Below are 27,237 nucleotides of genomic sequence, written 5' to 3'. Positions count from 1 at the left end.
GTAGGTATTATTATAGCAGTCTTAGAGATAGGCTGAGTAATTTTCCTGAAGTTATAGAGCAAGTCTCTGACAGAGTCAGGAAGAGCCTGCCGAAGTCCTGTGTCTCAGCTGCTTCTCTAACCACCACATCATTCTCTCAGACTAAGTCTCTTAAATAATTTTAATTTTAAATAATTACTTTGATTTACTTACTGTATTTAAGTCATATCTCTGTTAAATACAAGGGGAGGCATTGATTTGTCCTTGGTGGGTTAGGCATTCACCGCCTGTGAAAGTTGCGCTGATAATGCGAAGTTAAACTGACACAAATCCCTGTGTGGGATAGGAGGGGCTTTTCAAGGCTTAGTTTGAGCCCTTGTCTTCACGCACACACACTCTGTACTGTACAGCTACACCAGTGCGGCTGACATCAACGCTAGTCATTGATGCACCAGTGCAGCTGCCTGAAATTACCAATGGCATTTTCCATGGGGAACAATTTTCACCATAAATGCTCCTTCTAGCATAGGCTAGAACCGTACCTATGCAAGCAGTTTACATTACCTGTGATAGACAATCTCTCCTTCCTCCTTCCTGACATTGTTAACTAAGACTAAACATACAGTCAGGATTTAAACCAAGTCTAAGTTATTTCAAAAAGACGTTCAAACTACAGCTTGGATTGACACACAGGGCTGGAAGAGTCTTAACCAAACCTTAAATTTGTGCTTTTCATTATATTTTCAATTATGTATGTACCATTGCCAGTGCTATTAAGACCTAGCTCTACAGAACAGCTTCATGTTTGAAGTATTTTAGATTCTGTGGAGGGGTGTATTTTGGAGTGACTTTAACCTCTTCCTAATTGACTTGGCCTCCACAGGGATGGGGGCAGGGGAAAGCCTGATTTTTGGCCAAAGTAACTTTCTATGCTGCCTCTGGCAGCAATTTCAGAAGCATCCAAAAAGGTAAACTGGTGTAAGCCTGCAAATAACCAAACCCATAATCAATAAATTCATAATCTCGTGCCAAGCAGTTTGCTTTGATTTGGTTAATGGGTCAGGAATTCCTTGGTACTGCTGTCACATGCTCTTCAGCCATACAGTGCTGCTGCAGTGGCAACAGCTGAGTTTGCTGTGCCTATGTACTGCTGTGTGTCTGAGTTGAACCTGCTCTGAGATGGAGGAAGATTCTGGCTGAGCCCTGGGTGTTCTCCCTGCTCCCCTGGTCCCAGGCACTTGCTCTGCTCCTACAATGTTGCTCTGCCAGCAGGAAAAAAAAAAAACCAACAACAAAACAAAACCCAAACCAAAAAACCCCAAATCAGTAAGCATTGGCTAATCCCTCTAAGTGGTGGATACACATAGCCAGCTCCTGGTGACAAGATTTTTGAGCAGCCATGCCAGACGTGGCATGGAGTGATCCAGGCTGGGTAGGGGGGTGGGTGTGTGTGTGCGCTGTGAATGTTCACAGCACATGGCACGGAGGGAGTGGGAACCTGTAACCTGCTTGAACCGTGTTGTAAAACCAAGAGCGTAATGTCTGCAAAGTTCATGCAACTAGAGGCTGGAGAGCAACTGTTACAAATGATACCTGTGAATCTGTAGAATCTCTTTTGCATTAGCTTTCAGATCAAATTTATTTATGGAAGAAATCCCCTCACCGAAACCCCACAGTATCTGCTATGTGCCAGTCTTGCAAATCCAGCCAGAACAGGGAAGGGAGGCTGCCACCCCTCTGCCTTGCTTAGCCACCTTAGAAGGAAAGTTTTGCATCTGGGATGTAGCTGATGCTCACAGAGCTGTCAACACCACCAGCCTTTCTGAATTAGGCTAATGGTGCTGCAGTGTGATTTTCTATTTTCTGTCCTTGTCGTTAGCTTGCAAGCAACCTCTGATTTCAGTGCATGGCCATGAGTGCTACCGTAATACCAACAGATGCGAGTATAAGCATCCTGGGGACTGAAATTAGCTACTCTATCTTGACCCCTCCAGTCACAGGCACTAGGTTACTTTGATAAATATGTTCACAAGACTTCCTGTAACTTTTCAGTATGCACTTTCCCCTGGTTGGCCTGACAGCAACTGCCTGTTCTTCTCCCACATTTCCTACAGTATTACTGAATATTTATTAACTGAAAGCTTATTGACAAGCTCTTGTGCACCCTTTCTCACTGATGCTGAAGTCACAGCACAGTGAGGCACATACGCTTTCTATAACCTTTCATGGCTTCTGTAGGGGGTCTTTTCACTTTCCTACACACATATAGCTCTGTATGTTACTTTCTTGGTAGAAATGCGCTAATTGTCACACATCTTTCTTTTTAAAATAGATTAATGTCATAATTATCCTCATTTTATTCCTTCCTGCTACAGGCAATTGCTGGAATGCTTTAGCATTTTTTGAAAAAAAAAAAAAAAGAAAAAAAAGAAAAAAAATCCCCACAACTTCTCACTAATTCTCCTAAGTCTAGGCCATAATATCACTTCAGTGCTACAGAAATCTTTTTTTACTTGAGTTGCACACTCAGGCTTTAAGTAACTGGTCTTCATTTCTGCTATTGCAAAGCTCAGCCTTGTCCACTCATATTACAATTTAGATATATCTTCAGCTTAGCTACTCTCATGTTCACCTAGATAATTTTTCCCCACTGGTTTAGGGAAACTAACCCCACTGGTTAGGTACCAGCCCAGACACAAAAAAAGAAGAAAGCAGAAATTTTATGTCCCTCCATCTCAGCATGGGGTGGCGAGAAGGCCTACATGTTCAGTGATGCCTCAGGGCCAGGTGGGCAGCATATGCCACGCCAGCAAAGGTATCAGATAGCAGGGCTTTGGCAGTGGTGTTCCTTGTTTTAGGGTTGTATTTGCTAAAAGGGCAAAGAAGCAAAATGTTTGCCTTGGCTCAAGTTGCAGTTAAGGCGTCAGGCACACCGAATAAAAACTGTATCATAATTTGACAGCCACACTGCTCAGCGCAGTCGTGTTTGTTCCTCTGGCCTTTCAGGTAGCCAGGTGCTTCATCACATGTAGATGACAGTAATGGATAAAGGAATTTAAGGGGTTAAAGGATGCTGACATTTATTGGCCTAAGCCTCACATTATACTGTTCTGCTCAGGATCATTTTGACTTCCACTGGACAGGTGCTATAAGCTGTATCAGGAAGCTGCCAAAATAGACCTCTGGTTTGCTGATGGTGCTACCCTGCTCCCAGGAGGAGCACAGAGGACAACCTGGCAAGCAAGAGAAGCGTGGGCAGGTTCACAGGACCTCCACCAGCGACCTCCTGCTTTCCCAAATATTGCCTTTTCCCTTTAGGAAATCTGGAACCATAGAATGGCATCTGTCAAGCCGTAGGCACTTGAGAGTAAGCACCCATCTGAATAACTTACTGTCAAAAACAGGTACAAATTCATTTCATCCCACTTTGTGCCATATGCTGCTGTCAAAACTTCATGAACTGTTTAGGCAGCATGTTGGGACATTTTGACTAACTAAAGAGCAGAGCTATTTTTTTCATAGCTTTGTGTCATTGGCGTTTATAATTGGGTATTTCCCTGAATTTGCTTCGCTCTCTGAACAGATAAGCCTGAAGAAAGTGAACGTAACTTGGGAAGGTGGGCACAGGCCAAAGCTCTGGATTTAGCCATCCCCTTTTCTGAGGTGTCCTGACTCTGAGCTGGAAACTACACTGTACTACATTGTTCAGGAACCAACTTTTTCTTCTGTTTTAATGCTGATAAAGATGGGGTGGTATTTTTTCCTGTGATTTGATGAAAACCTTGAATTTTGGAGCAGACTGGTAAGCTGAATCTAAATCTCATTTTCTGCTCCTTGAGCCCAGCTGTTTTGTTCTCCTGACAAGAAAATTAACTAGCACATCCCTCGCTATAATAAGTGGGAAACAGACCACAGGATAGGTAAAGAACACATTTGCTGTTTTATTGGTGCCTTGCAGGGCAGTAATACTGAAAAAAGGGAATGCAAAAGAAACAAAAACCCAAAAACTAAAACCAAAAACCCAGGATGGTGGCAACCCACATTGTATTTTTTTTTTAAAGAGTACATCAACTCCTGTTTTTTTTTATTTATTGTGGCATGAATGATAACATAAAACCAAAACATGAAAATATACAACTTATATTACACTATGTGTTATGAACAAAATATAAATCTATAACTCTATGTTATATTTACATAATTATTTCTTTTATTAAATTTCAAGTGAGATGGTAGGTTGCACATACTTTGTTTTAAGCTCCAGGCATTTGATTGTCTCTATTTCTTTTCTATTTTCATTTCACTTGTAAAATTCAAAACGTTAGAAGGAGTAAGAGCTTTAGAGCCAATGGAGCTATATAAATACTGTTTCAGCAAACCAGTGACAAAAACACTGGAGAGTAGAGAAATCAGTCAGTAGAAAAAACGAACTTGACATGTTCTTCAATCTGGGAAATTGACAAGTTAAGATAAAGTTGAAAAAATGTAAATATAAACCAAGCTAAACAGCCAGCCCATGCCCTGTGAATTGAGGATACACTTGAATCCACATCTAGTGAATTACACACAGTTCTTTGAAAAATTGAAGGTATGATTCTATTGAGAAGTGGGCAGACAAAAATACTTCCTATCTGATACATCATGCCCTTAAACGTATGAGATATCATATAGCTGCCATTCATTCTAGCAGATGAATTCTTGCTATGTAAGGTCTACGTTTCCATGGAGTATAATTATTTTTGATATTACAAATGTGATGTCAGAGGCTTCTTCAGGGACAGTAACAGCTCATCTCTTTGGATTAAAAAGAAAAAGCTCTGAAAATGTGCTGTAAAAAGGTTAAAGACAATTTACTTTCTAAAAAATGATTTAATTAAAGAGAGAGTCTACTGCAGTAACCAAATCTGTGAAATAATGTCTTCGAAGAAAGAATTTCTTCCATATGCATTTGTAATAAGAGGATTTGGTTACAAAACTAATTAAATGCTAGAATAATAGCTAGTGTTCTTTTCTGGGGGCCTGATTAATATAGTGGAACAGTTAAATAAAGATGTTAAATGCACTTAAAAATCCTATTTTACTAATATAAGGCATGAATAAATTGAAAAAGGATATACTCTGTGTTATTTAATTGAGCTTAGAAGCAAGTGCCTCAGTTTTTTTTCTTCTTTTCCCATTTTTCCCACTGCTGGTATTGTTCTTTTGTAAGCTCGCCAGACGCACGGCACAAACAGATACCCCAATTTAGAAGGAGTCAGACTGTACGCTCCCCCAGCAGCACTGCAAGACCATCCTCACTCATCAGGTTCCCAGGAAAGAGGGGAAGGAAGTCCGCCTCAGCATTAGGGCCCCATTGCGCTTTTAGGTTAATACGATCCTAATCTCTTCTAACCTGGTTTTTCTACATGCTCCAGGGCACAGAACACAGGAAAAAAATGAAACAAGACAAGAATATATTTTTATAAATGTATGTTTTGCTTTGTTTTGTATTTTCTAAGAAATTAAAGCAGGATAAACAGGGCCACATTTTCAAATCTGGTCTCCTACTGCTGAAGGACATATGGGTGCTCATCCTTGGACCCAACAAAACATTAGCATAGGTGTTAAGTATTTTGCTGGTTTGGGACCCCAGAGACTTTTTTGTTGGGCTGGGCCTTTTTTATTTTTAACATTGCTGCATTGGTTTCAACATCCAAATGCAGGACATGGATAGTTTGCTAAAGCTACCCATTCAAAAAGTCTGACCAAACCCCAGGCTCTTGTGTAGTCTCTCAGATGGAAATGCATACAGTAACAAAATTAGTGTTCATCTGAGCCCTAGTCCAGGCCAAGGCAGTGAGCAAAGCAGAGCTCGGCCACAGAAGGGCTCTGTTGTGCCATCCACTGCCAAGAGCAGAGCTAATCCTGCAGCCCCGGCACACCTCCAGTGCAGGACCAATCCTGCCCATGGAGACGAGGCTACCTGCAGGAGCATCCCCTGCAGTGCAGCCCATAGTTCAGGGCTGAAATTCAGTCCTGCTGAAGTCAAAACGCCTTTTTTCCATTGACATCCCCAAGACCAGCTTTCCAGCCCACGTGTCTAAGACTTGCTCCAATCATGCCTGCCGCAGCGGCACCTACCTGGAGCTAAAACAAAGTATTCTGGTAGCCCAAAGCGACACAATTCAACCAGAGAGTCTCTATAACGTGGTGGAAATCAACCATCCAGCAAATGTGAGGTGAACCCACAAGAGTCAGAAGTAATTGTTCACAAAGACAGGGAACAAATTTAAAAGTTAAAAAAAAGAAGGAGCAAATATCCGTTTTCACATTGTACATAATGATATAAAAACAATTGTCTATTTTTTTTCCTTCTTATCCAAACAGAGTGCTTAAAAAAAAAAATTGGCTCTAGATGACTGGTGTAATTAAATAACTAAAATGAGTGATGAGAGAGCAGAAGTTAATTAAGATTGAAAACAACACTCCCATTAATTCACTCCATCATAATAAACATCAGAAGTTGACATGGCTGGGGCCAAAATTAAAATAAAAGAAAGAGGAATGGTGTGAGCAGAAGAAGAAGCGATTTGTTTTCATATGTATATATATATATTTATATATATATAAAAAGGCAAGGTGGGGAGGGGTATCCTAACAGCCTAACAGCTTCATTTGCTGCACTGCCAAATTAGAACAGAATAAAATAAAGTTAAAATGGGGGGAGGGGGGGATAAAATAAATTATATATAATTTACTAATCTGGGAACAGCTGACCATTATTATTATTATTATTATTATTAGAATTAGAATTACCATTACAACACTAGCAAGAAGAGGCAGTTCAACTGAAAAAAACCCAACACAATCATAAAATACAAACAAAAAGAACCCTCTCTGACATGGAGGATATGATCAGCTACTCCAAGCATAACTTCAGAGCAAATCTTCTGAGAGAGAGAAAATAGAAAAGAATTTTTCGAGGCAGAGGTGGAAATTAAAAAAGGGAAAACGAGAGAAAAATAAAACAGATGTTGCAGGGTAAAACTATCACAAGTCCAAACTGCTCGTCAGAGTATTGTCCTAAGTCTTCAATGGCATCTGATTGTTTGCTTTGCATAAGGTCTGCAGACGTCAAGTTACACTTCAAGTGGGATTTCAAGAGGCAAAGAAAGACCCTTCTTCTCAATCTCTCCTCCTACCTGCCCCTTTTCATTCTGCACCTGGACTTAAATGGCTGATTGTACTAAAGGCTAAATTTGCCTCATTAGGGTGAACTTGGTTGGTTGGTTAGTTGGTTGGTTTAGATCTAAATGCTTCTGTCTTGCTACATGAACCTGGGTCCTCTCCTACAGAGTGAGGAGATGAAATAAGACTCTTTGATTCACTTGTATTTACATTCTTTTTTTCTGAAATAAAAGAGTAACAGTTACCTTATTGGAAATACAAAAGGCTAACTTCTGCTTGGGATTACAAGGATGTGTAAATCTACCTTCCTCACCTACTTGCTGTTGCCCAAGGAAGGCAAAACTGCCCAAGTGACACATCTAAGGGCTCTAGAACAATGCTGAAAATATTTTAGCCCAGGAGAACAATTTTTCACTTGTGAGATGCAGCAGGTACGGAAACTCAGCACCACAAAGGTTCAGGGTCTTACATTACCACTCTGAATATGGAAATAGCTATGAGTCTTCCTTCCTACATAAACATCCCACTGATAAAAAATGGATTTCTGCAAGCACAAAGTAGAAAAAAATGTCAGTTGAAAAAAAATTCCCCGTGGAATCAGAGATCAGTATTCAACCACCTGAAGGTATGAGTTCATTAAAACTGGACATCATGGTAACCTAATTACACTCAGCGAGGTGTTGTCCTGTCCTGTGCAGAACAAATTGCGTTTTGGGCAAGCCTTTTTTATGTTGTATATGCTGCCACTTGAAGTGTAAATGAAGAGCAAAGGTTCCTTACAGACCAGGGTGCAGGACTTCATTCTGGAACATGCTTTTTGCTCACAATAGTCCAATATTATTCTTATTAGTACCATAAACACGCACACATGAAAATCCAAGACCATAAAATATTTTTTCTCTAAATTTCTTATGTTTCTCTCTCTCTCTCTTTTCACCTGAGAATGGCACCTACAGTTTCCTTTAAAAAGCAAAACCAAACCCAAAAATATATGTCTAATCTCACCAGCTGCTGGTATATCAGGTTCTTCAAGGGATTGTCTAAGATACAACACTGTCCTAACTTAAGACAGAGCAGGAAGCAAAAGAAAAGCAAAAGAAAAACAAAACAAGAAGAGATCAACCAAGAAAAAGCAAATTGGACTAGTTCAGCGCTTTAGTACAAATTTGGCACTTGCTCAAAGACTCAGTATGGTGTGCAACTGATGAAGAGAAGTCCTCTCTTGAAAAGAAATAATTGCTTGTTGGGGTTAACAGAAACAGACTCCCCACTTCCTTCCTTGCCAGCCACGCGCACAGGCACAGGCACACACGCGTGCACACACACACACACACACACACACACACACTTCTGACCCAGATTTGCCAGGGAGGAGGAGGAGGAGGAGGAGGAGGAGACAGAAAGGGTAAAAGGAATTTTATCTTTTTTCTTTCCTGTCAGGTGCATTACCAAAAACAAAACAAAAAAATTATTTCTCTTTAAACTGTAGCACAAAACAACAAAACACATTCACAAGCCACTTGTTGGCACTGTGTACCTGAGTGAGAATTTCTAGAACATTGTAGAACAAACAGCCATAAAGTTTATTTGAAAAAAAAATAATAATAATAAAAGGTCGACGGGTAAGACTTCAGTGCTTGGGTATAGCAGCTGAATTACTGGCATTATTTTACCCATAGCTTATATCATTCTGTTGTTGTCGTCGTTGTCTTTGTTTCCTTTCTTCTGAGCCTTTTTTCTTCTGATGCAGGCTGATGTCTATTAGTCAGCTGATGTCCCAACTAGTTAAGACTAACAGTTAAAGTAACAGTCAGTGTATGAGAAAGTTAATGTGCTTGGCCACTGGCAAGGATAAACCAGATGGGGCTTTATTTATTTTTTCTTTTCTCCTTGAAGTCCTTGAGGTCACAAGATATTCGGACCCTGATCAGTTGGCTTGCCCCGCAATGTGATTTTCACTGTCACTCCCGTAGTCTGCATCGGGGTCATCCTCTTCCTCATCATATTCATCATAGATTTCTCCATTGACGTCATCGGTCTGCATCTCTTCCTTGATATGAGGCTCCTCGCCTTTGATGCCGTAAGTGCTCTGGATGACGGGCATCCCGGGCTCCGGGCTGCTGGACACGCTTGAGTGCTCAGAGGGCAGATGTGGGGAAGGCATTCCTGCCATGGCAATGGCTCCTGGGTAAACTACACCTGCGGTGGCAATGGGAATCTGTGCTTGTTGCCTGCCATGGAGAAAAAGTAAAAGGACGTTTGAATACTAGAAGCAGTAAAGGGAGAGCAAGTACAACCGCACTTTGCAAGCTCGTAGCGTATGCTCTTGGGCATGCAAAGGAAGCTCCTGGATGGCCCATGCAGGACAACCCTTATATTAATATTCCAGACTCACCAACTGATGCCCTTGAAACGAACATCAAGCCCAAACCAAAACCCTATCTCTGTAAACACCTCTAGCTTTACCTGAACTACACAGCTTCAGCTTGCCTGCTTGTGATGCAAACTTCTTTACTGGCTAAAGTGGGTGTCCCATGAGCTGCCAGCCAAAACTAAACATCCTTTCAATTGTGGTCCAACTTAAAAAACATGTATTTTGAAAATCTTCCTTTTAAGTAACCCAAGCTGCTAGCAGGAGTAGACATAAAAGTAACACATTGCTAACAGGAGAGATGTGACAAGGGCTAGGCAGCATACACAGGAATGAGGAGGTGCTGTAAAAATCTACCAGTGGATGAGGAAAAAGCAGGGCAGGTCTCTCCAAAGAGGTAATAGTTATTCCACATTCACTCACAGACCTGGTCATCATTAAGAAGAGGAACAGTGGGCTTTCTGGGGACAACATGGGTTTACAGGATGATCACTAAGGGCCTTCCACTGGAAGGTGACAGTTTCCACAGCGAGCAGCACTTGAGAAAAGCATAATCTTTGAAGGAAGGTGGATAAAATTGCAAAAAGGCAGACTTAGAACGGAAGCATGCATTAATTAAATAAAAAGCAAGCATCATGAGCATTTGAGAAAATCCTCTACAGGATGCCTTTATATGGCCTCTAAGCCTTGGAAACCTGTCCGCAGTCATGAAAGAATTATTCCAGGCCATAGAAATTCCCTTTGCATCAGGAACACTAGCTGTGTTATACCAGTGTTTGTTTCCCTGAGAAGCTTCAGGGTCCCAACAAGCCTAGAGGTTTAAAATTCATGCTCCTTTTGTTTGCTTGCTGCATGAAGTAATTCTATTGCAGTAATACTCTTCAGTACATGCTGCACATTGTAATGTCATCAGCAGTGTGTCCATCTGCACTGAAAAGCCTTGCCACAGGAGACAGGGCAGAGCCTCTTGAGATGAATATTCTTAATTAAGAATGAAACCCTCCCCTGTTCCCCTGGCCGTACAGTAAGCCTTGCACAGTACAGTGATCCTGAAAGACTTTCCTCTGCCAAACAGCTTTACGTTTGTTTGGAATTGCTTGCTGCATTTTCAGATGCTTCCTGCCTCCCATTCGAGCAAGGCCTCCCTCCACACAGTTCTTATTTCTGTGTTCCTGAAACAAGTAGAAGTTGTCTCAGCTGAAGATATAGCTCTTAAACTAGGGAGCATATCTGATTTGCATTTTATTCTTTATTCAGTAGGAAGGCTTTTGTTTTCTGGAGTCAGCATTTCTGTAACAAGATTCAGCACACTTAAATTGCTTTTAATATTTAACAATAGGAACACTTGGCACTTAAATGGTGCTTTTCATAGTGCTTTTCAAATATTAAATAATTTAAGAATAGTATTTTTCCTCTTCTATAGGATGTTCACTCCAGAGGATCTCAAAGCAGTCCTCATACTAATGTATTAGGGCTCTCAGCATTCCAGTGAGATGAGCTTCCCACACTACCATTAAAGAGGAGGACAGTGAGACAGGGAGGCACTAAGTCCAAGAGTTGCAAAAAATGCCCAATCCTTCACATTGTGATGCCTTCAGACAGGCTTTCAGCATGTCGCAGCAACTAGCATAGCCAGAGCTCTTGTAAACCCAATCCATTCTTTTGGTGCCCAGGCAGGAGCGGGAGTGGCATTCAGAAGTTTAGCCTGAAATGACCTGTACTGGGTGATGCAGCAGATGGGGAACTAAAACCAGGAATGCAACTGTACTGCTGTGACTGCCAGCATCAAACACTGACCCCACTGCAGTCATCAGCTTCTTTGTCAGTAAATTCTATAAAGATTTCACCCTAGGTTCTATGCTCTAACACCCCAGTGCGAATTATCTCCAGAAATGTCTTGATTTCAATGTCAGCCTTGTTTGGAAAGCTAAATATGCAGAATGTTACAAGGTTAATTTTTTTTCCCATGATGAAGCATGCATGTTAACCAGATAAGCAGTGTTCTGGGGGCTCTGTTGCCACCTATTCTTTTTTCAGAAGGCCCCCCTCCTCTTTTTTTTAATCTCTTGATGCCAAATGTTGGCTGACTTCCCTGTGTTTGTTTCAGTGCTTACCATTGGGATCACTGGACCTGCCAGCGCCACAGGGTTAAGCAGCTCAAATTTCTCTGCTGAGCGGCTTATTATAACAAGGCACACTGTAGCTGTTTAAAACACAGTCTGATGACACTTAACAGTTGCTGGACAGATATTCCCTTCTTTATTGCTACTTCTAGCCATTAACTAGAGAGACGTGCAACTCAGTATTAAAATGATTCCAAATTCAGAACACAAATTCCATTATTTCTGAGGGTCATTCTTGTTGCTGGTTTTAATTTTTTTTAAGAAAGACCACTATGTAGCTTTTCATTTTCTGGAGTGAATATAGAAATACTGCAGAATATTTGATTATTTCCGATTCTTTTGATCTGCTGTAACCAAAACCAAGGTGTCTTTGCAGAAGGAAAATACATGCTAGTTTTCTAGGCAGATTTTAATCTAACTATATCAAGCTAATCTATTAGTTATCAGAACCAGTCTTCTTGAAATTTATGCTCAACACAAAGCATTTAGCTTACTGTACTGTGAGACACTCCCTAGTATGACAAATACCATCACAATGAACAACACAGACAACTTCATGCCTGATATGAATTAACTGAGCCAAGTCCATATTCCAGCTCAAGTTCAGTATGTTCAGCAGTTCTTTTGGAGACCACTTGCCATAGATCATACTGAATGCAAACTTGCATTTTTGGCTTTTGGATCAAGAAGCACTACCACAGATTCATTCAGTTATAATCTCCGAGGCCTCATAATAAAGTAATACTTGTAAGGCTTTATTAGAAGACTTACGTTTCACTGGAAAATCTTAAGCTTTTTTCCTTTTTTCTTTTGCATGATCGGAGTGGAAATGAGACAGTTGGCCAAAGCTCTAAGATGAGTATACAGCAGAGCCAACAAAAAAAATCCCTAACTAACTTCCTCCTGGAACACATTGTTTTAAAGTATAAACTTCGTATTCTGTTAGCAATATATAATGTTCTTGCCAATAAAATATAACATTTACCACACTGAATTAAGAATTCTCCCTGAAAATTTTCTTTTCTAAAAAGAGTGGTAGTTTTTAAAGGTCCCATACCCAACATTAAAATACTGCCTCATCTCCTGGCGTCTATTGCGCATGATAGCCTTGTATTCACCAATGCGTAATTTTTTGCCATCTACAAGGCAGGTACGCTTCGGCCTTGGCTTGTATTTGTAGTCTGGGTATTTCTCCAGGTGCTGTTTGCTGAGTCGGGCCTGCTCCTCATAGTATGGCTGCTTCTCCAGGTTTGTCATAGCTTTCCAGCGGGATCCTGTCACAAACAAACAAAGAAAGAATGAGAAATGAGATTCTACTCATCCACAAATACTGAAAGGCAGAGAAACAAGTAGGTCACCCAGAACAAATACCTACGGTCATATTGCTTTGGGCTGGGAATCTGTCAGAGCTTCTAGACAGGGGTCAGGTCTTGTTTGTATTTGACTGGTAAACCTCTTGGGTATGGCCAAGAGGCAGAGAGAGATGATACTGGAAGTTTTGACTCAGTATTTTACTGAAACTTGTCTACATTATAATGTCTTTCATGGGGGAAGCAAAACCATCATCCTGATAACGAGCAATCCCTGACACTTTGTTTCAGAAAACAAGGCAGTGTATTTTAATGGAATGGCCAAACACCCCTTAGATACACAGAGTTTGGTCTGTTACGTCCCCCCCACTTTCCTTTGGCCATGGGCCTGTTTTCACCTCCTGTTCTAGCGGAGGCACCACTACTATGTGCTATGATCTAGTTGCTGTGCTCCACCATGGTTGGATCAAGGCATAAACTCTGGATATGAACATGTCTACAGCTTAGTCTTTCATCATAAACGCCCCACCTTTCTAGCTTCCAGGTTTGTGAGAAGCAGAATATGAACTGATCATAAATGCTATGCTGCTGGGTACAGGAGCCTGCAAACACCCTGAAGCAATGCCTCTAAAAGCTATAAACTATCCTGTATGTCTCAGTGGGGTTTTAACTCTAAGACCAAGTCCTGCTGAACACTGCCAGCTCCAACTTTAAGAATTTAGAACGTGTCATGAAGGAAAGAGCACTGGGATACTGGCATACCTCTCCGTGGAGCCGCACTACGGCTTCATTTCTGGCAGCCTTGTTTCTGACGCTCTGCCTATGTTAGTGTGGATATTTGAGCTAGGGAAATAATGAAGACTTTACTATTGTTTTCAGATACTTCTTGAAATTCATAAACTAATATTTCTTAAAAGACATAATATGGAAGCAGAAAGTAAAATTTCTTGAATCAGTCACCCTGTTTTATTTTTCCATGAGCTACAGAAGTGCTTCAGGGTAAGATACATTTCAAATAACAGGAATGGTCCAAGATGTGAAATGTGTGGCCTAGAAGGAAAACTTTATTGTTAAATAGTCCATTTTCCCATTGGAAGAAAGTTTGAATAGTTTCTCAATTTAATGGGTTCATAATGTCATATGTCATACTTGACTTCCTCTTGTTCTTCATTTTTTTATGGTTACTCATACTGTACTTAGCTCATGCTATTACTTGGGCTGGTCTTACCTCACTGCGCCCCTAAGACTTGCAATACAGAGTGCAGTTATCCCTTCCCAGGAAAGAAAACAGTTTGGTTCCCTCTAGAAAGACCCCCTCTGATTATTGACACCATTTTCCACATTGCTCTTTGAATCTTTATTCCAAGCTGCAATAAAGGGATAACAGGCTGGTACAGCCTGACCTACACCTAGAGACAATCGATTTGTAAATAATGATGTCTTTGTTCTGAACAGGGGCAATGGACATCCCTTTCTTAGCAAACATTACTTTGGGGTCAAAAAAATGGCATTTTTCATTATGTTTACAACACGTAACATGCAGAGATCTTCCAGCGAGTTCTGGAATGGGAAACAGTTCAATTACATTGTTATTAGCTTAGGCACACGACCATATTAGCGTGACTAGATGGTTTCTAAGGACTTGGACTAAAACTCCTGCACAGCACTTTGTATGTCATACTGAGGTAGTGTCTATGCACAGGGCTCTGTGGCAGGACTCTGTCTTACACAGGGCAGCAAACCTCTGTGGCCAGAAGCCTGGTCGGCAGCTTTATCTCCTGCAGAGAAATTATTCCAAGCTTTTTCTGGCAAAGAAAGTGGCTAGAAAAAGTGACACCAAATTTCCATTCGTAGTACCTCCTAGATTTTGGGCTAAATGACACAGTGATAAACATGCGGAGACTGTCAAAACACTTAACACCCACTAATGCTGCTTAAGATGGAAATGTAGATAGGGACTGTGTTGAAAGATGTTAGGAGTTCAGGATAAAGCATATGAGCTCTACTGGAAGATGCCCAGATGTAGGTCTACCTTCAAATTCTATCTCACAGACACTGGTACACTGGCATTTTAGCATATGAAATAAATCATAAAAGTTGGTCTAAATCTAGAGTTTTCTAATCACAAACCTGCTGTAGCCCCAGTGGCTTAGAAAAACAGCCCCAGCCTCATTTCCTGCTGATGAATCAGTTTTTATTTATGAATAATAAAGTCAAAAACCTCAGCCTTTAAACAAATCTTGGAATTTCCTTTAGACACTGTGAGGGGACTTGCAATGTAGGATTTCAGATACATTTTGAGACAGATGGACAGACAGAAAGGTAGAAATTCAAATCAGTTGTTGCAAAATTGTCATGAAAATGTTCCATCCCAGAATAATTCCTCTTTCACTGTGCTAGCTCACTTGCTCCGATACTACAGTCAGATCTGGGCAGGCAGATTCCTACTCCCTCACATGAAAAGATCTGTAAATAGTGGGTGAAGTTAGGCAAACACATAAGTCTTTGCAGGATCAGGGCCATAAAACCTGAAATTTTGATCCATAATATTTGTACATACAGTTGCACATACAATATTTATACATAAATGTCATTTGTTATGTCTTTGCTTCCTAAGCTGTAAACTCAATACAACAAAAATCCTGGCAGTCTCACCTCTCTTCCTAGCAAAATTTTTAATAGCTGCCTTCTGCAGTGATACCTCCTCTTATTATGACTTTACTGTTTTTACAAAATGTACTAAATATAATTTACTAGTATGTTTTGAAGTATCGTAAATAATTAAACAACCAATGCTGTCAAAATAAATTTTGAAAAAGGGCACATTTTGTGATGATAAACCCTTGTTTTTACATTTTATATTTTTCAATTATTTTCCTAGCAAAATCCAGCCAGCTCTGTGATTGGTCTTAATCTGAAATTTCAGAAGTTTAAAGAATATGTAACTCTGATTTTTGAATTTGCACCCACAGGCAAGCTAAGCTATGAATGATTATTGTCAATCAACATACTAAAACTGGTTAAAAATACTTTGTGTTTGAACAAAATATATTTGTAATGGCTTTATCTGCCATTGCTTTATGTGTTTATAAACACACTCAGGCAGGCACAGGTACCAAGCCCAAGCCCAAACAAGGCATTATTGAAATATCTTGAAAAATCTTTCTTTTTAAGGGAAGATTTACACTCTTGGGTGAGCTTTCTGCTCACCATCTGTGTTAGAAAGCTCTGAGTGGGTCAAGTATGCAAGGCTTTTCTCCTTGACTATGACAACAAGAACCCGTTCCCCTCCCTGGATGCATACATAATGACAAGCAGGATTCTTGCACAGTTCTCCCTAATCTGGTGGCTGAAGTATTTAGAAAATAGATGAGAAAACTAGAAGACTTTTCAGCCCCAGACATGGCTCCTGCCCCCAAAGTGAGCTAGGACAGTTGGAGCTGTGCCCACACAGTCACTGCAAATGTGGTTGTGGGGGCTGGTTTTTTATGTCCAGGACAGAGAAGAGATGCCTCCATGTGTGCCCTGGCACTTGTGCTCCGGCACACATGCACAAGTACTAGGTGGGGGTAGGAGCTCTTCTTACCACTGGTTTTAAGCCAAGTTTCTCCAACAAGAATTTTCAGCTGTTTGTAATATTGCCTAACTTTTAGTCCATTAGATTGACATTTTTGATTCTGATTATCTAATTCAGGCTGATTTTACATTTAAATGATACCCTCACATACACAAACACTTATATAATGTATAGGTATGTGTATAGGTTTGTATTCACACACTTGCACATCCACAAAAGAATTTCTGAAGGTAGTATCTGACTTCATCTTTTCCTCATCTCTTTATGTAGATTTCTCAGTGAAATTTAATTAAAGTATTTACAAAAATATCTAAACAATGCATTATTAAATTGTTAGGGTCCAAGAGACCCATTTTAGCACTTTTTTAACAATGTACTAAAAAAAATTATTATCTGCAAGTTTAAGTTGCAATGAACAGATGGATGACAAACGTATGCACAGATGAATTTAGTGACAAATCCATGTATCTAATTTTTATGCTCAAAACATAATACCACAGTGTCAAACATAATCCCTAAAGAATTCTAGTGCTGGGAAGGGCACCTCATCTTATTCTACTATAAAAATGACCCTTGATTGGTGATAACTCCATCTAAGCTACTCCCTGTGACAAGGAGCTCTCTGACTTCAATGTGTAGCAGTGCTGCTAAAAAATGGTAAGGAAAAATTGTGGCTTTCTAATAAAGAGACCCTGATACCTGGCTGAACTGTAAGCTTCTAGTTGCTCACCCTATGCCAGTTAACAGAGAACTCCCTGCTGTCTTCAAAAGGCTGGCCTTTTGCAATTGAGGGAAGACCTTTGTAATGTTTCTGTCAAGAAAGAAGACGTCAGGACATCCCTCTCCATTGCATAGGTGGAATAAAAAAATTAAATAAGATGCTGGAAAGAAATAGAAACATCATCTCTTACTGCTTCAGACCTTGCTTTTCCCTTATCTGGCAGCAAAACAGAAAGAGTTTGGAGTCAGCTATACTGTCTGTCACCTCAACAGGATCTGTAATGAATTTGCACATTTTACTCCAACTACTGTATATCTAATCAGAAAAAGATGTCCCCATATCTCCCTGATCTAGCGCCAAATAGTAAAAGGTGATTCCTTATGTTAACAATTTCAGCAGAATGGCTTATTAAAACCAGATTTTAGAGTATTATAAAATGCTTAGAAGCCCTTTAAAATGTCAACCAGGATCCCCAGAGACTACGTAAAATGTCAGCCCAGCTCAAGCGCCTGTTTTAAGCAGAATGAATTAGCAGTGTGCTGTCGGAGGTTGTTATCCAAAACAATCAGTTAAGAGGGAAAACATCAAGCTCTCTTTGTACTTTCTATATGAAAAGGGCCATTCAGAATGATCTTGTAGATTTCTGAAGCTGATTATATCAAAACAGGTTTAATCAGGTCTACTCTCAACTTAGAAACAGACCAAAACTATTACTGCCCCGTCCTCAGTCTAATCACATCATATAACTCTGACCAGTATAATCCCTTTTAACCAGTATAAGGTTATTTTACCATCAACATAACCAATTTAGCCTTCTAATCCCGTTTCCATAACTAATCTAATAATATCATACCACCTTTTTAATCATGGGTTAATATCGTCACATTTGCCATTGACAGCCAATACATTCCACCTCTCTAACCAATTTAACTCATTTCCACTTGCCCCCTACTAACTTTTCATAATACTACTCTCATCAAGCTAAACTTCAAACCTCTGACCACAGAATTGCAGGATTGTCTAGATTGGAGAAGACCTTGAAGATCACCTAGTCCATCCATTAACCTAATACTGACCATTCTCAACTACACCATATCCCTAAGCGCAATGTCAGCACAACTCTTAAACACTTCCAGGGATGGGGACTCCACCACTGCCCTGGGCAGCCCATTCCAACACCTAACAAGCCCTTCTGGAAAGAAATGCTTCCTAACAGCCAGTCTAAACCTTCCCTGGTGCAATTTGAGGCTATTACCTCTCGTCCTATCACTTGTTACTTGGTTAAAGAGACTGATCCCCAGCTCTCTGCACCCTCCTTTCAGGGAGCTGTAGAGGGCGATGAGGTCTCCCCTCAGCCTCCTCTTCTCCAGACCAACCCCAGTTCCCTCAGCCGCTCCTCCTACGACCTGTGCTCCAGACCCTGCACCAGTTTCGCTGCCCTTCTTTGGACACGCTCGAGTAATTCAATGTCCTTTTTGTAGTGAGGGGCCCAAAACTGAACACAGCAATCGAGGTGCAGCCAAATCTAAACTCAGCATATTTACCAGCCCTGCAGATGGTTAATGATGCCATTACAGTTGTGCTACATCTATCACGTTGTCTGAAAAACCAATGAGACCTGCAGCTCAGGTAAACATGTTCCCTGCTTAAGCTTTTACCCATGGGCCTGAGGGACACTTAGGTCCTGTAACACAGTCTTTTATCGGTAAAAATGCAACATCTCCAATTTGGTCACAGATTTTTTTTTTTTTTTTTTCCCTGCAGAACAGTAATTCATTGGCCTCAGAGATCCTCATTATTCATCTTCTGTATCATTCTGTGTGTCACAGAGGAGCAAATTAGGATGGAATGTGGTCCTGGGAATTTGAGCAAGTAGTGAAAAGTTGGAAGACTATGGCATGAAGTTCAGTAGATGATGTTCATGACAAATATTGCTTGAGATGTGAAGAGTGGAGGATATGGAAATCAGTTCTGATGCTTCTTTTTTTTTGATTTCAGGATTATTTTCAGAATATTTATAATAAAAGCAGCTTGTGATAGAGATCATGTACTAAAGGGAAATTTAATATAACAGAAACATAATAAAAATCATTTAAAACTGACAGTGTATAAAATAAAAGGATACATTTTAGGATTTTTTCCCTATGGCCATTGATTTGAACAGAAAGTGATATGGCACAAATCAAATACTGTGGTGTGCTACCCCACAGAATCTAGTTAGATAAAATATGTGGGCAAATAAGTGATAGCAGTTGTTTTGTGCTTGTTCAACAGCCTAATGAAATGAACTGTTTCTGTCCATTCAGTTCATGTTTTCACACCAAAACCACCACCACAATCTCAGTAATGACAAAGATGCAAGAACATTTCAGGTTATGGTTAATGTATACTACTTGGCAGAACAGTGGAAGTTCCTATCACTGTTGTCCTTGGTGCAGTCATTAAGTAGCAAAAGAGATGTTCTAGAGACAGTAATTCTGTTGTGTCAGGTGCTCAGCTCTAGTCAGTCAAAGGTTTTTTTGAGTTTTGCTACTGAAAGAACCCTACTCGATCATTCTTACCTAGTATCTTGCTGATATTGGAGTTGTGCATGTCAGGGAAGGCTTGAAGGATCTTCCTCCGTTCATCTTTAGCCCACACCATGAATGCATTCATTGGGCGCTTGATATGGGGCTCATTGCTACCACGCCCTCTGGATTCCCGATAAATTCTAGACTCTGAAACTCCTGCACTTCCTAAAAAGAAAGAGAAAAACATTTCCAGACTGTGTTTCATTATGCAGCTTCCTCTGCCATCAGTAACCTATGTCAGGCACTGCACATTCAATGAGTCAGTGTTCACAACAGCTGAATGGTGTTTCTTCTTTTTACTTGAAGCAGTAGGAAACACCATATATTGTATATTGTCTAGTTTATAGTTGCTCTATTGATTCAGTATCACAGAGTATAGACTTGATGAAGAATTTCAATTGTTTTTTTCAACACAAAACATTAAACAGCTTTTCTAAAACACCTTTTACTACTTAGTAACATAAACCCAACACTTATCAATGTAGATTTTCTTTTTACTTTCTTCCTTTCTTGCTTACAAAATGCTGGTCATATCACGTTACCTATCTTATACCTTTTTTGTGATGGGAAGGGAGTGATATATGGCAGTATCAGGTGTTTTTTCTTAAACAATTCTCTAACTTGCAAAGGAGCATTTACACATCTGCCTGTTTTTGTGCTTACCTCTCCATAACAACATAAGCAATGGCAGATAAAGAAATGAACATTACATTTGCTTCATCAAACCAAGAAAGTCCCTACAGATGCAGAGCGTGCATCACTGATGGATGATGAGGTCTGTAATTCATGGACTCACTGTGTGAGCAAATTTATCTCACATCCATTTGCCGCCTTTATTCCCTTTTACCATCAGAAATCCATTCTTGGTCCAGTCTTGAGAACTGCAGCGTACAGAAGAGAAGGCTAAAAATCACCTCCAGACTTAAAAACACCACACAAATAATTCTTTCCTGCCTTGTTTAATAGCCACTTATTTCTAACTGCTCTTACTCCTCACAGGCCTCCAAAGCACTTGGATTCTCCTCCAAATCCTGTTGACATGTACACACAAACCTGGAAATAAGGATAAGCCATTTGTACTAACCGTCAGAATCCCCACTCATGTTGAAATCCATCATTGCGTGGCTAAACTTCCCATCTTCACTCTGTTTTACTGCCAGTTGCTGAGTCAGGGTCTCCAGTGTTGTTTTGTCCTATATGGGCAAGGTGACAGGATTTAGATCAGGAAAATAATTAAACACTGTAACTGCAAAGTTCATAGGTAATTTAGAAGGTTGATAGGGAAGCTGGGTAACAATTCATTCACAGCAGTTTACCGAGCCAGGTATTTAAGAATACATAATCATATTTATTTTGGAAGGGCTATGGTTGCAGACTCTACCAAGTTTTTTTTAAAACACGCTTATTAGCTACTGATGAGCAAAATTCATAGTGTTGAAAAGCTTGGTTTAGTTAGGCATGATAAAATTGGCTGAACATCTGAAGAATACTTCAACTCTCAACTTCAATTCCCTGGGATTGCAAAGCTGAACTGGAAACTTAGATGATACATACTCTTTGCAATGTATTTATTGTTTTACTCTATTTCCAGCCTGCAACCAAAACGCAAAGACATGGGTGACTTTGCCCTTTGTCTTTTTTTAAAAGGCAGTATTTTAGGAAGCAGCCCATAGGGAAAAAAAACCACCCTGTAGTTCAAACTTATTCAGGTCAGCCTGAATTAAGCATGATACTTGGGCAGCAGTTTGTGTTCTTGTCCAGACTGTTTTGCCCAACCCTACTAACACCCCATCCGTCATTCATCTAGTGAGAACTATCTGTGAACTCTGGATTGCAACAGGCTAGTGCATGCTGCCAATTAATCTGTCAGGCTGCAGTGGTGTCTAAAGACATTGCCAGAACAACATGCCAGGGCCATTAATTCCAATGTTCTCTTCAAAACACCTCACTTCCCCCGGAATTGTTTGACTTTACAAATACAAAGGTGTTCCATTTTCCAACTGTTTTTGTTTTCCCAAAGTCTTTTACACATAAACATTCTATCTTTCTGACAATCATATGTTTAAAAATAAATCTTTCAGGAAAGCAATACTAACATCTCAAAATGCTAGGCACTGTGCCTTTTACAAAGCTAAGAAAATGGCATGATACAGCATGATAATAAAGTGGCTCCAGTCAAAAATATTCTTTTGAACTTCCCAAAAGAGAGATTGGTGTTTTGTTGCTCTATTCCACTCCTGATGACTGTAAAAGATCAACAAACTAAAAAACCTTTCAGATTTCACATGGCAGCCAGAGACTTTACAACTATTCTACATAGCCTAATAATGTCACTGGGTTGTATTATAGAAGAAAACAGAAAAAAGAACAATGTGAATACAGAAATGCTTCCTGTAATGTGATTCCCTGCATCTGCAATTCAAAGAATGGTGCAAAATCATATAAGTTATTTCACAAAGATTTTCTTGAAAGAGTTAGAAACAAGGTGAATCTGCTCAACTTCATATGCTCTCATAATTTAGGGAACATGAGGCTAATTTTCCTACTCCTCACATTCATTTCCACTGTGGATCCCTTTTGCACTCCCGGTGCTCTGTCTATAACTAGACACACCACCACTGAAAGCATGCAAGATGAATTATCTTCTTGTTTTTTGCAGGAAAAGCTCATGCAGTAGAGGCAGCCTATCACAAGTGAAAAGGTTTCTGTTACACTACCAGGCACAGCAGATCCAGAAAGCCTGGAGAAGCTTTGAATACACACCTGAACTATTCAGGCATTTAGCTTTACCAAACAGATCTACTGGTTTTAACTTGGCTCTCATTGCCAAAGCAGGCTGTGAGCAGACAGAAAGTTAGGAATAAGTTGCCTTTGTATTTCGTCAAATACATCTCAGACAGATAATGGAAGTCAATAGTTTTTCCTCAGAAAAAAATCTATTTACCATCAACTTCATAATGATAGAGTTCAAAAATTTTTATTTCAGAAATCATTTAAAAATGCTGCTACCAACCTAAAATATAAAAGAACATCTCCTCTTGTTGGGTTTATTATGGGAGGGGAGTTATTCTGTTGCAGACTTTTCTTGAATCATGCATAAACCTCTTAGGGAAACAGAGCTGAGAGCACAAAGGGCACAGGCTTAACAGCTTTTTCTTTATGCAGTAAACGCAGCTGTTGAAGTCGGAGGCAGTTACATTCAGAACCATACTCTGCCGACATGATCTGATTGAGTCTTAAGGTCAGTGAATACTCCAGCAGTCTGTCTGCAAGGCACACACCAGCTACGGCTTGTTTATCAGAGTTTGACTTAACAAGCCTACAGATGCTCTGCCACTATCCATCTTGGGCAAAGTTTTGCATTTTGAGGTACAGCCACATTAGATGAAGTGAGAGAGCACAAGTGTGATTGAAGAGGGGCTGCGAAGGGATGCGAGGTGAGTGTTGAGCTCCTGGGCTGCGCTGCTCAGCCCCGGTGCTTGGAGGTGACCCTCCGGACAGCCAAAACACTTGAATGGGGTGACCACCCTTTCAACACAGTGAAAATTTACTCCCTGCTACTTAATTGTAGATAATAACAATGTAATTCAATCAGCAATGATAGCAGTTAAAAAGAACTGCACAACATTGCTCTTGAAACAGAGGATGTCAAAACAGCCACCCGTACTCTTCTGTGTTAATGTTTAGAAATGTTTAAGTTTAAAAAGTACTCAAGCTAGAATTAGTTTAAGGCCTGCTCTTTCCTAAGCCTCTGCAACACCATTAGGAGAGCAGAAAGAGATCAGTGATGCCCTGGCAGGATGAAAAAACCTGACTATATGTAAGTAGTGTTCTGATGTCCTGTCCTACGCTCTTCCCATTAAACACACGGCAGATGATTTTCCCCAATCCTCACATACAAAAATGCTTTTACAATTCCAAACTATTTGAAAGGGGCTAAGCAGCATTCCCATGTTGTTTTGCTTGAAAACATTCAGTTGATGACTTACTGCTTTTCGCTTGATGGAAGCATCTCTTTACCTTTCCTACAGAGTCTTTCAGTTTATGGAGAAAGTATTTATGGAAGCTCCAAAAAACCCCACCTTTTTTCTTCCCTGACCCCAAATAAATTGGCAACCTGCTGACATTGCTAGCCCAGCCTCCTCTCACAGAACCTATTTAAGAACTTCAGACAAGAGGCCCACAATGGTTTCAGTTTTATACAAAAGTAGGATCTATTTATCATCATTATCTTGGTTCAATAGCAAATTACACATTCTTAAAACTGTGTTGGATTAGCTGTGTCAACAGTAGCAAGCTGTGGTACCATACAGTGATAACAGGTAGAGTACACACATATTAGGTTCAGCAGCACACTTCAATAAAGCAGTTGTGATACAGCATGAGAATTCAGGGGGTAGTAGCACATTCCTGCACACTATGTTAGACTATACCTTAAACTTCTTTTATTGTTTTATCAAACTCTACATCTGTCTTGCTGGGCAAAGAAAGAAATAGGAAAGAGACTTCAGCTGACGAAATTGTACATGCTTTCAGGTTTTTAAACCTACAAGAAAATAACTGGAGTGATAATCCCTTCATTTCAGATTTGCCCCACACCCCAAAGGTATAAAATGTCCTATGAGCAATGCATGAGTGGCATCAACTACAGCCTAGAACCTATACTGCTGGGTAGAACAGGCAAGGTTGGTCCAAGTTCAAGGTTTGTGAGACCAAACAAGGTTTGTGAGATCTGCTAAAAATCAAGACAGCACAAGGCAATGAAAGCAAATGGTAAGGAACGTTTCTGCTCTTGCAGGAAAAGAAACATTGGGATCTCTTGCTACAGATGAAGTGATTCTTTTTCTTCTAAACATCTCAATTTTGGATCAGGCCCCAAAAGGCTGAAAGGCATCATAAACATCTTTTTCCTCTGGGAAGAACTTAATCAGAGGTTGGGAAAAACTATCCTAATGGTCATGTCTACTGGAAGGTAGGAGAGACTCTCTGTAGGGGTGGTAAGAGCTCTGTTGTCTGTGTCATTTAAAACTGTAATGGGCAAACCAGAGAAGATAATACTGTAGCAAGTAATCAATTCCACAATAGCCCAATTGTTCAAAGTATAACCAGAGAGGTGTCATCAATAGCCACAATGTGATGAGAAGTTTCTAAAACTTAATCAAAGAAAGTAATCTGTTGGAGAAGACTGATTTGTATCACAGCTAGTGATATTCTAATTATATTTAAAAGAACAATGAAAAACACATACACACATGGAATGTATCATGTAGAAAAAAACATATAAAAAATGACTAAGCACTGCAAGTCAGACTCAGTTTTGTGGTCAACTGAAAAAGTTACTTGGCGCTCTGTCATGGATAGCTGTCATAGTTTAACAAAACATTGATCTAAAAATGACAAGAACTTGGTTGCACTCTCTTTCATAGAAGAAACATAAACCAAGAAGAGTCAAAACATATGTAGAACAGCCTGATAACATTTGCCAGGACTCCTCCCACTACTATACAAATGTGAAGCAAAACCTTGGAAGGTCTGAGAAATAAAGACATTCTGATATATTTGCCTACTCCCCTCTGACCTCACTGCTCCTGTCTTGTGCTGGACTGTGGTACCAACACTCAGGGTGCGCCTGAGACCATGCACACGCCTCCGCTCCTGAAGGACTCCACAGTTCTTCCAGAATACCGCGAATGTTGGGCATATGGCAGCAGATCCCTCCTCCCCCTCTTTGAGACATCCTTTTGGCTGGAGTATTTGGCAAACACTGACAGTACTCTGAACTCCGTTAGAATTGTAGTTTGGCAAGAGTTATTTTTCCGATTGCATAATTCAAGGTTAGCAGTTTTACTGAAGCAGTTCACTTTTCTACTCCACTAACCCTAACCCCATTTCCCCTGACAGGAATGTTTTTCCTCTCAGTTTGATGCCTGCAGAGATACAGCTAGTGTAGAATACCAGAGGAGGAGTGTTCAGACACATCTCTTCACATTCCTGCTTTTCTTATTCCAACTGAACTGAAAGGCCAGGTGAAAAAAATATGTTTGTAGACAAGCTGGAGAGAGCCGAACATGGTTACCTACGGACTGCAAGGAGAAACTTGCTCATCAGTTCTTTCACCTAAGAATCACAAATACACTGATGCCTGCTACCTCTGTTACCTTCAGTGTCAATATGTAAATTGTCCTTTTTAGTGTCCCATTTCCCCCTCCCCTCCAAGTGCAGTTTGTCCAGATATTTATCATCTTGCTCTGCAGGAAAAATTTCCACATCTGGAATTTTCAAAGGTGGTATTTTCAAATAGACTGAGTTTTGATAAGTTAGTTTTTATCTTAGACTGTTGAGCAGGGCCTGTGACAGTATCTAATATGGTTTGTGGTGCTGAGGCAGAAGTTTTCTCTCAGCAAGCCTCAGTAAATATCAACCATTCCAACACATACTGTGGTCAATATGCACCAAATCTTAAAGTACTAGACAGATTAGCTGCTAGACTATGATCCTGCAATGAAATTTCACTTCTGTTATGACAGAAAAACATCTTTAATTATCAGACACACTGGTGGTGCCAGGTGTTATCCATTCAACATTATGATATTTTCCTTAGCTCTCCAAAAAGGTGAAGAGTCTTATCCTACACCTGACATGAGTAAAGATGCTGTAAGAGTAATCTTTCTGTGCAATTCCTCTGCCTCTTGCAATATTAAACATCAGAATAGCTTGTGTAATAAAATCTTTATCCACAGTCTTTCAGGCTGTGGAAAACATGAGGTAGGTAGGCATTAGAGATGTCAGAGAGCTGGAAGAACTCATAGGAACCACTGGCAGTAGTGAGAAATGTGCACAGAAGTTTGCATATGATGAATTATTTGCAGTCCAGGCTTTACTCCTGCATATTAATGCATGGTACTTCAAAACAGGTACCGTGTGCGCTGTCTACGTCCCACTCCAAACCCTGTTACAGTCCAAATTCTGTTACACCTATAACTGCTGTAAGAGAATTTCCAGATCTTTTTGGAGGGATCTTCTACTTAGATTCAGGTTTTTCTGTGTAACAGATCAGCTGTCTTAAGTGTTTTGCAGTCATCAGTGAATTCAGCCACAAAATTTCACAAAGAAATGCAATATATGTTTACCAGATGGGAAACCGAGTCACATATTATGCTGCTGTGAGGAGCAGGGAGTTGGACTCAATGATCCTTATAGGCCCCTTCCAACTCGAGATATTCTATGATTCTGTGATTATGTGACTTGCCAAAGGTTCCTCAGTAAGACTAGCAGTTTTAGGAGCTGAAACTAGCACTCCTGAATCTTATCTAAAAATTACAACCTCAAGCTTATAATTCTTTCATGGGTGTGGAATTATGACTCTTGACAATGGCACATGTTACAAGGTAAAGCAAAATAAAAAGAGCAGTTAGAGAT

The 27,237-nt window shown here is 40.1% G+C and overlaps 1 protein-coding gene across 8 annotated transcripts in view; it reads right to left on the bottom strand.

Moving 5' to 3' along the window:
* Nucleotides 1–3,896: 3,896 nt before the first annotated feature.
* Nucleotides 3,897–27,237, bottom strand: part of SOX5 (SRY-box transcription factor 5) — a 295,645-nt gene continuing 272,304 nt past the window's right edge. For all 8 annotated transcript variants that reach the window (XM_074902275.1, XM_074902274.1, XM_074902276.1 and 5 more), the window contains 4 exons: nt 20,903–21,011; nt 19,810–19,983; nt 12,698–12,914; nt 3,897–9,377 (listed from right to left, as the gene is read on the bottom strand). In XM_074902275.1, coding sequence (XP_074758376.1) covers nt 9,074–9,377; nt 12,698–12,914; nt 19,810–19,983; nt 20,903–21,011 — 804 coding nt within the window. In that variant the 3' untranslated portion in view covers nt 3,897–9,073. The remainder of the gene's footprint in view (nt 9,378–12,697; nt 12,915–19,809; nt 19,984–20,902; nt 21,012–27,237) is intronic.

Source organism: Athene noctua, chromosome 3, assembly GCF_965140245.1.
Source record: "Athene noctua chromosome 3, bAthNoc1.hap1.1, whole genome shotgun sequence".
NCBI lineage: Eukaryota > Metazoa > Chordata > Aves > Strigiformes > Strigidae > Athene > Athene noctua.
This window is presented reverse-complemented; position numbering and strand designations above follow the sequence as displayed.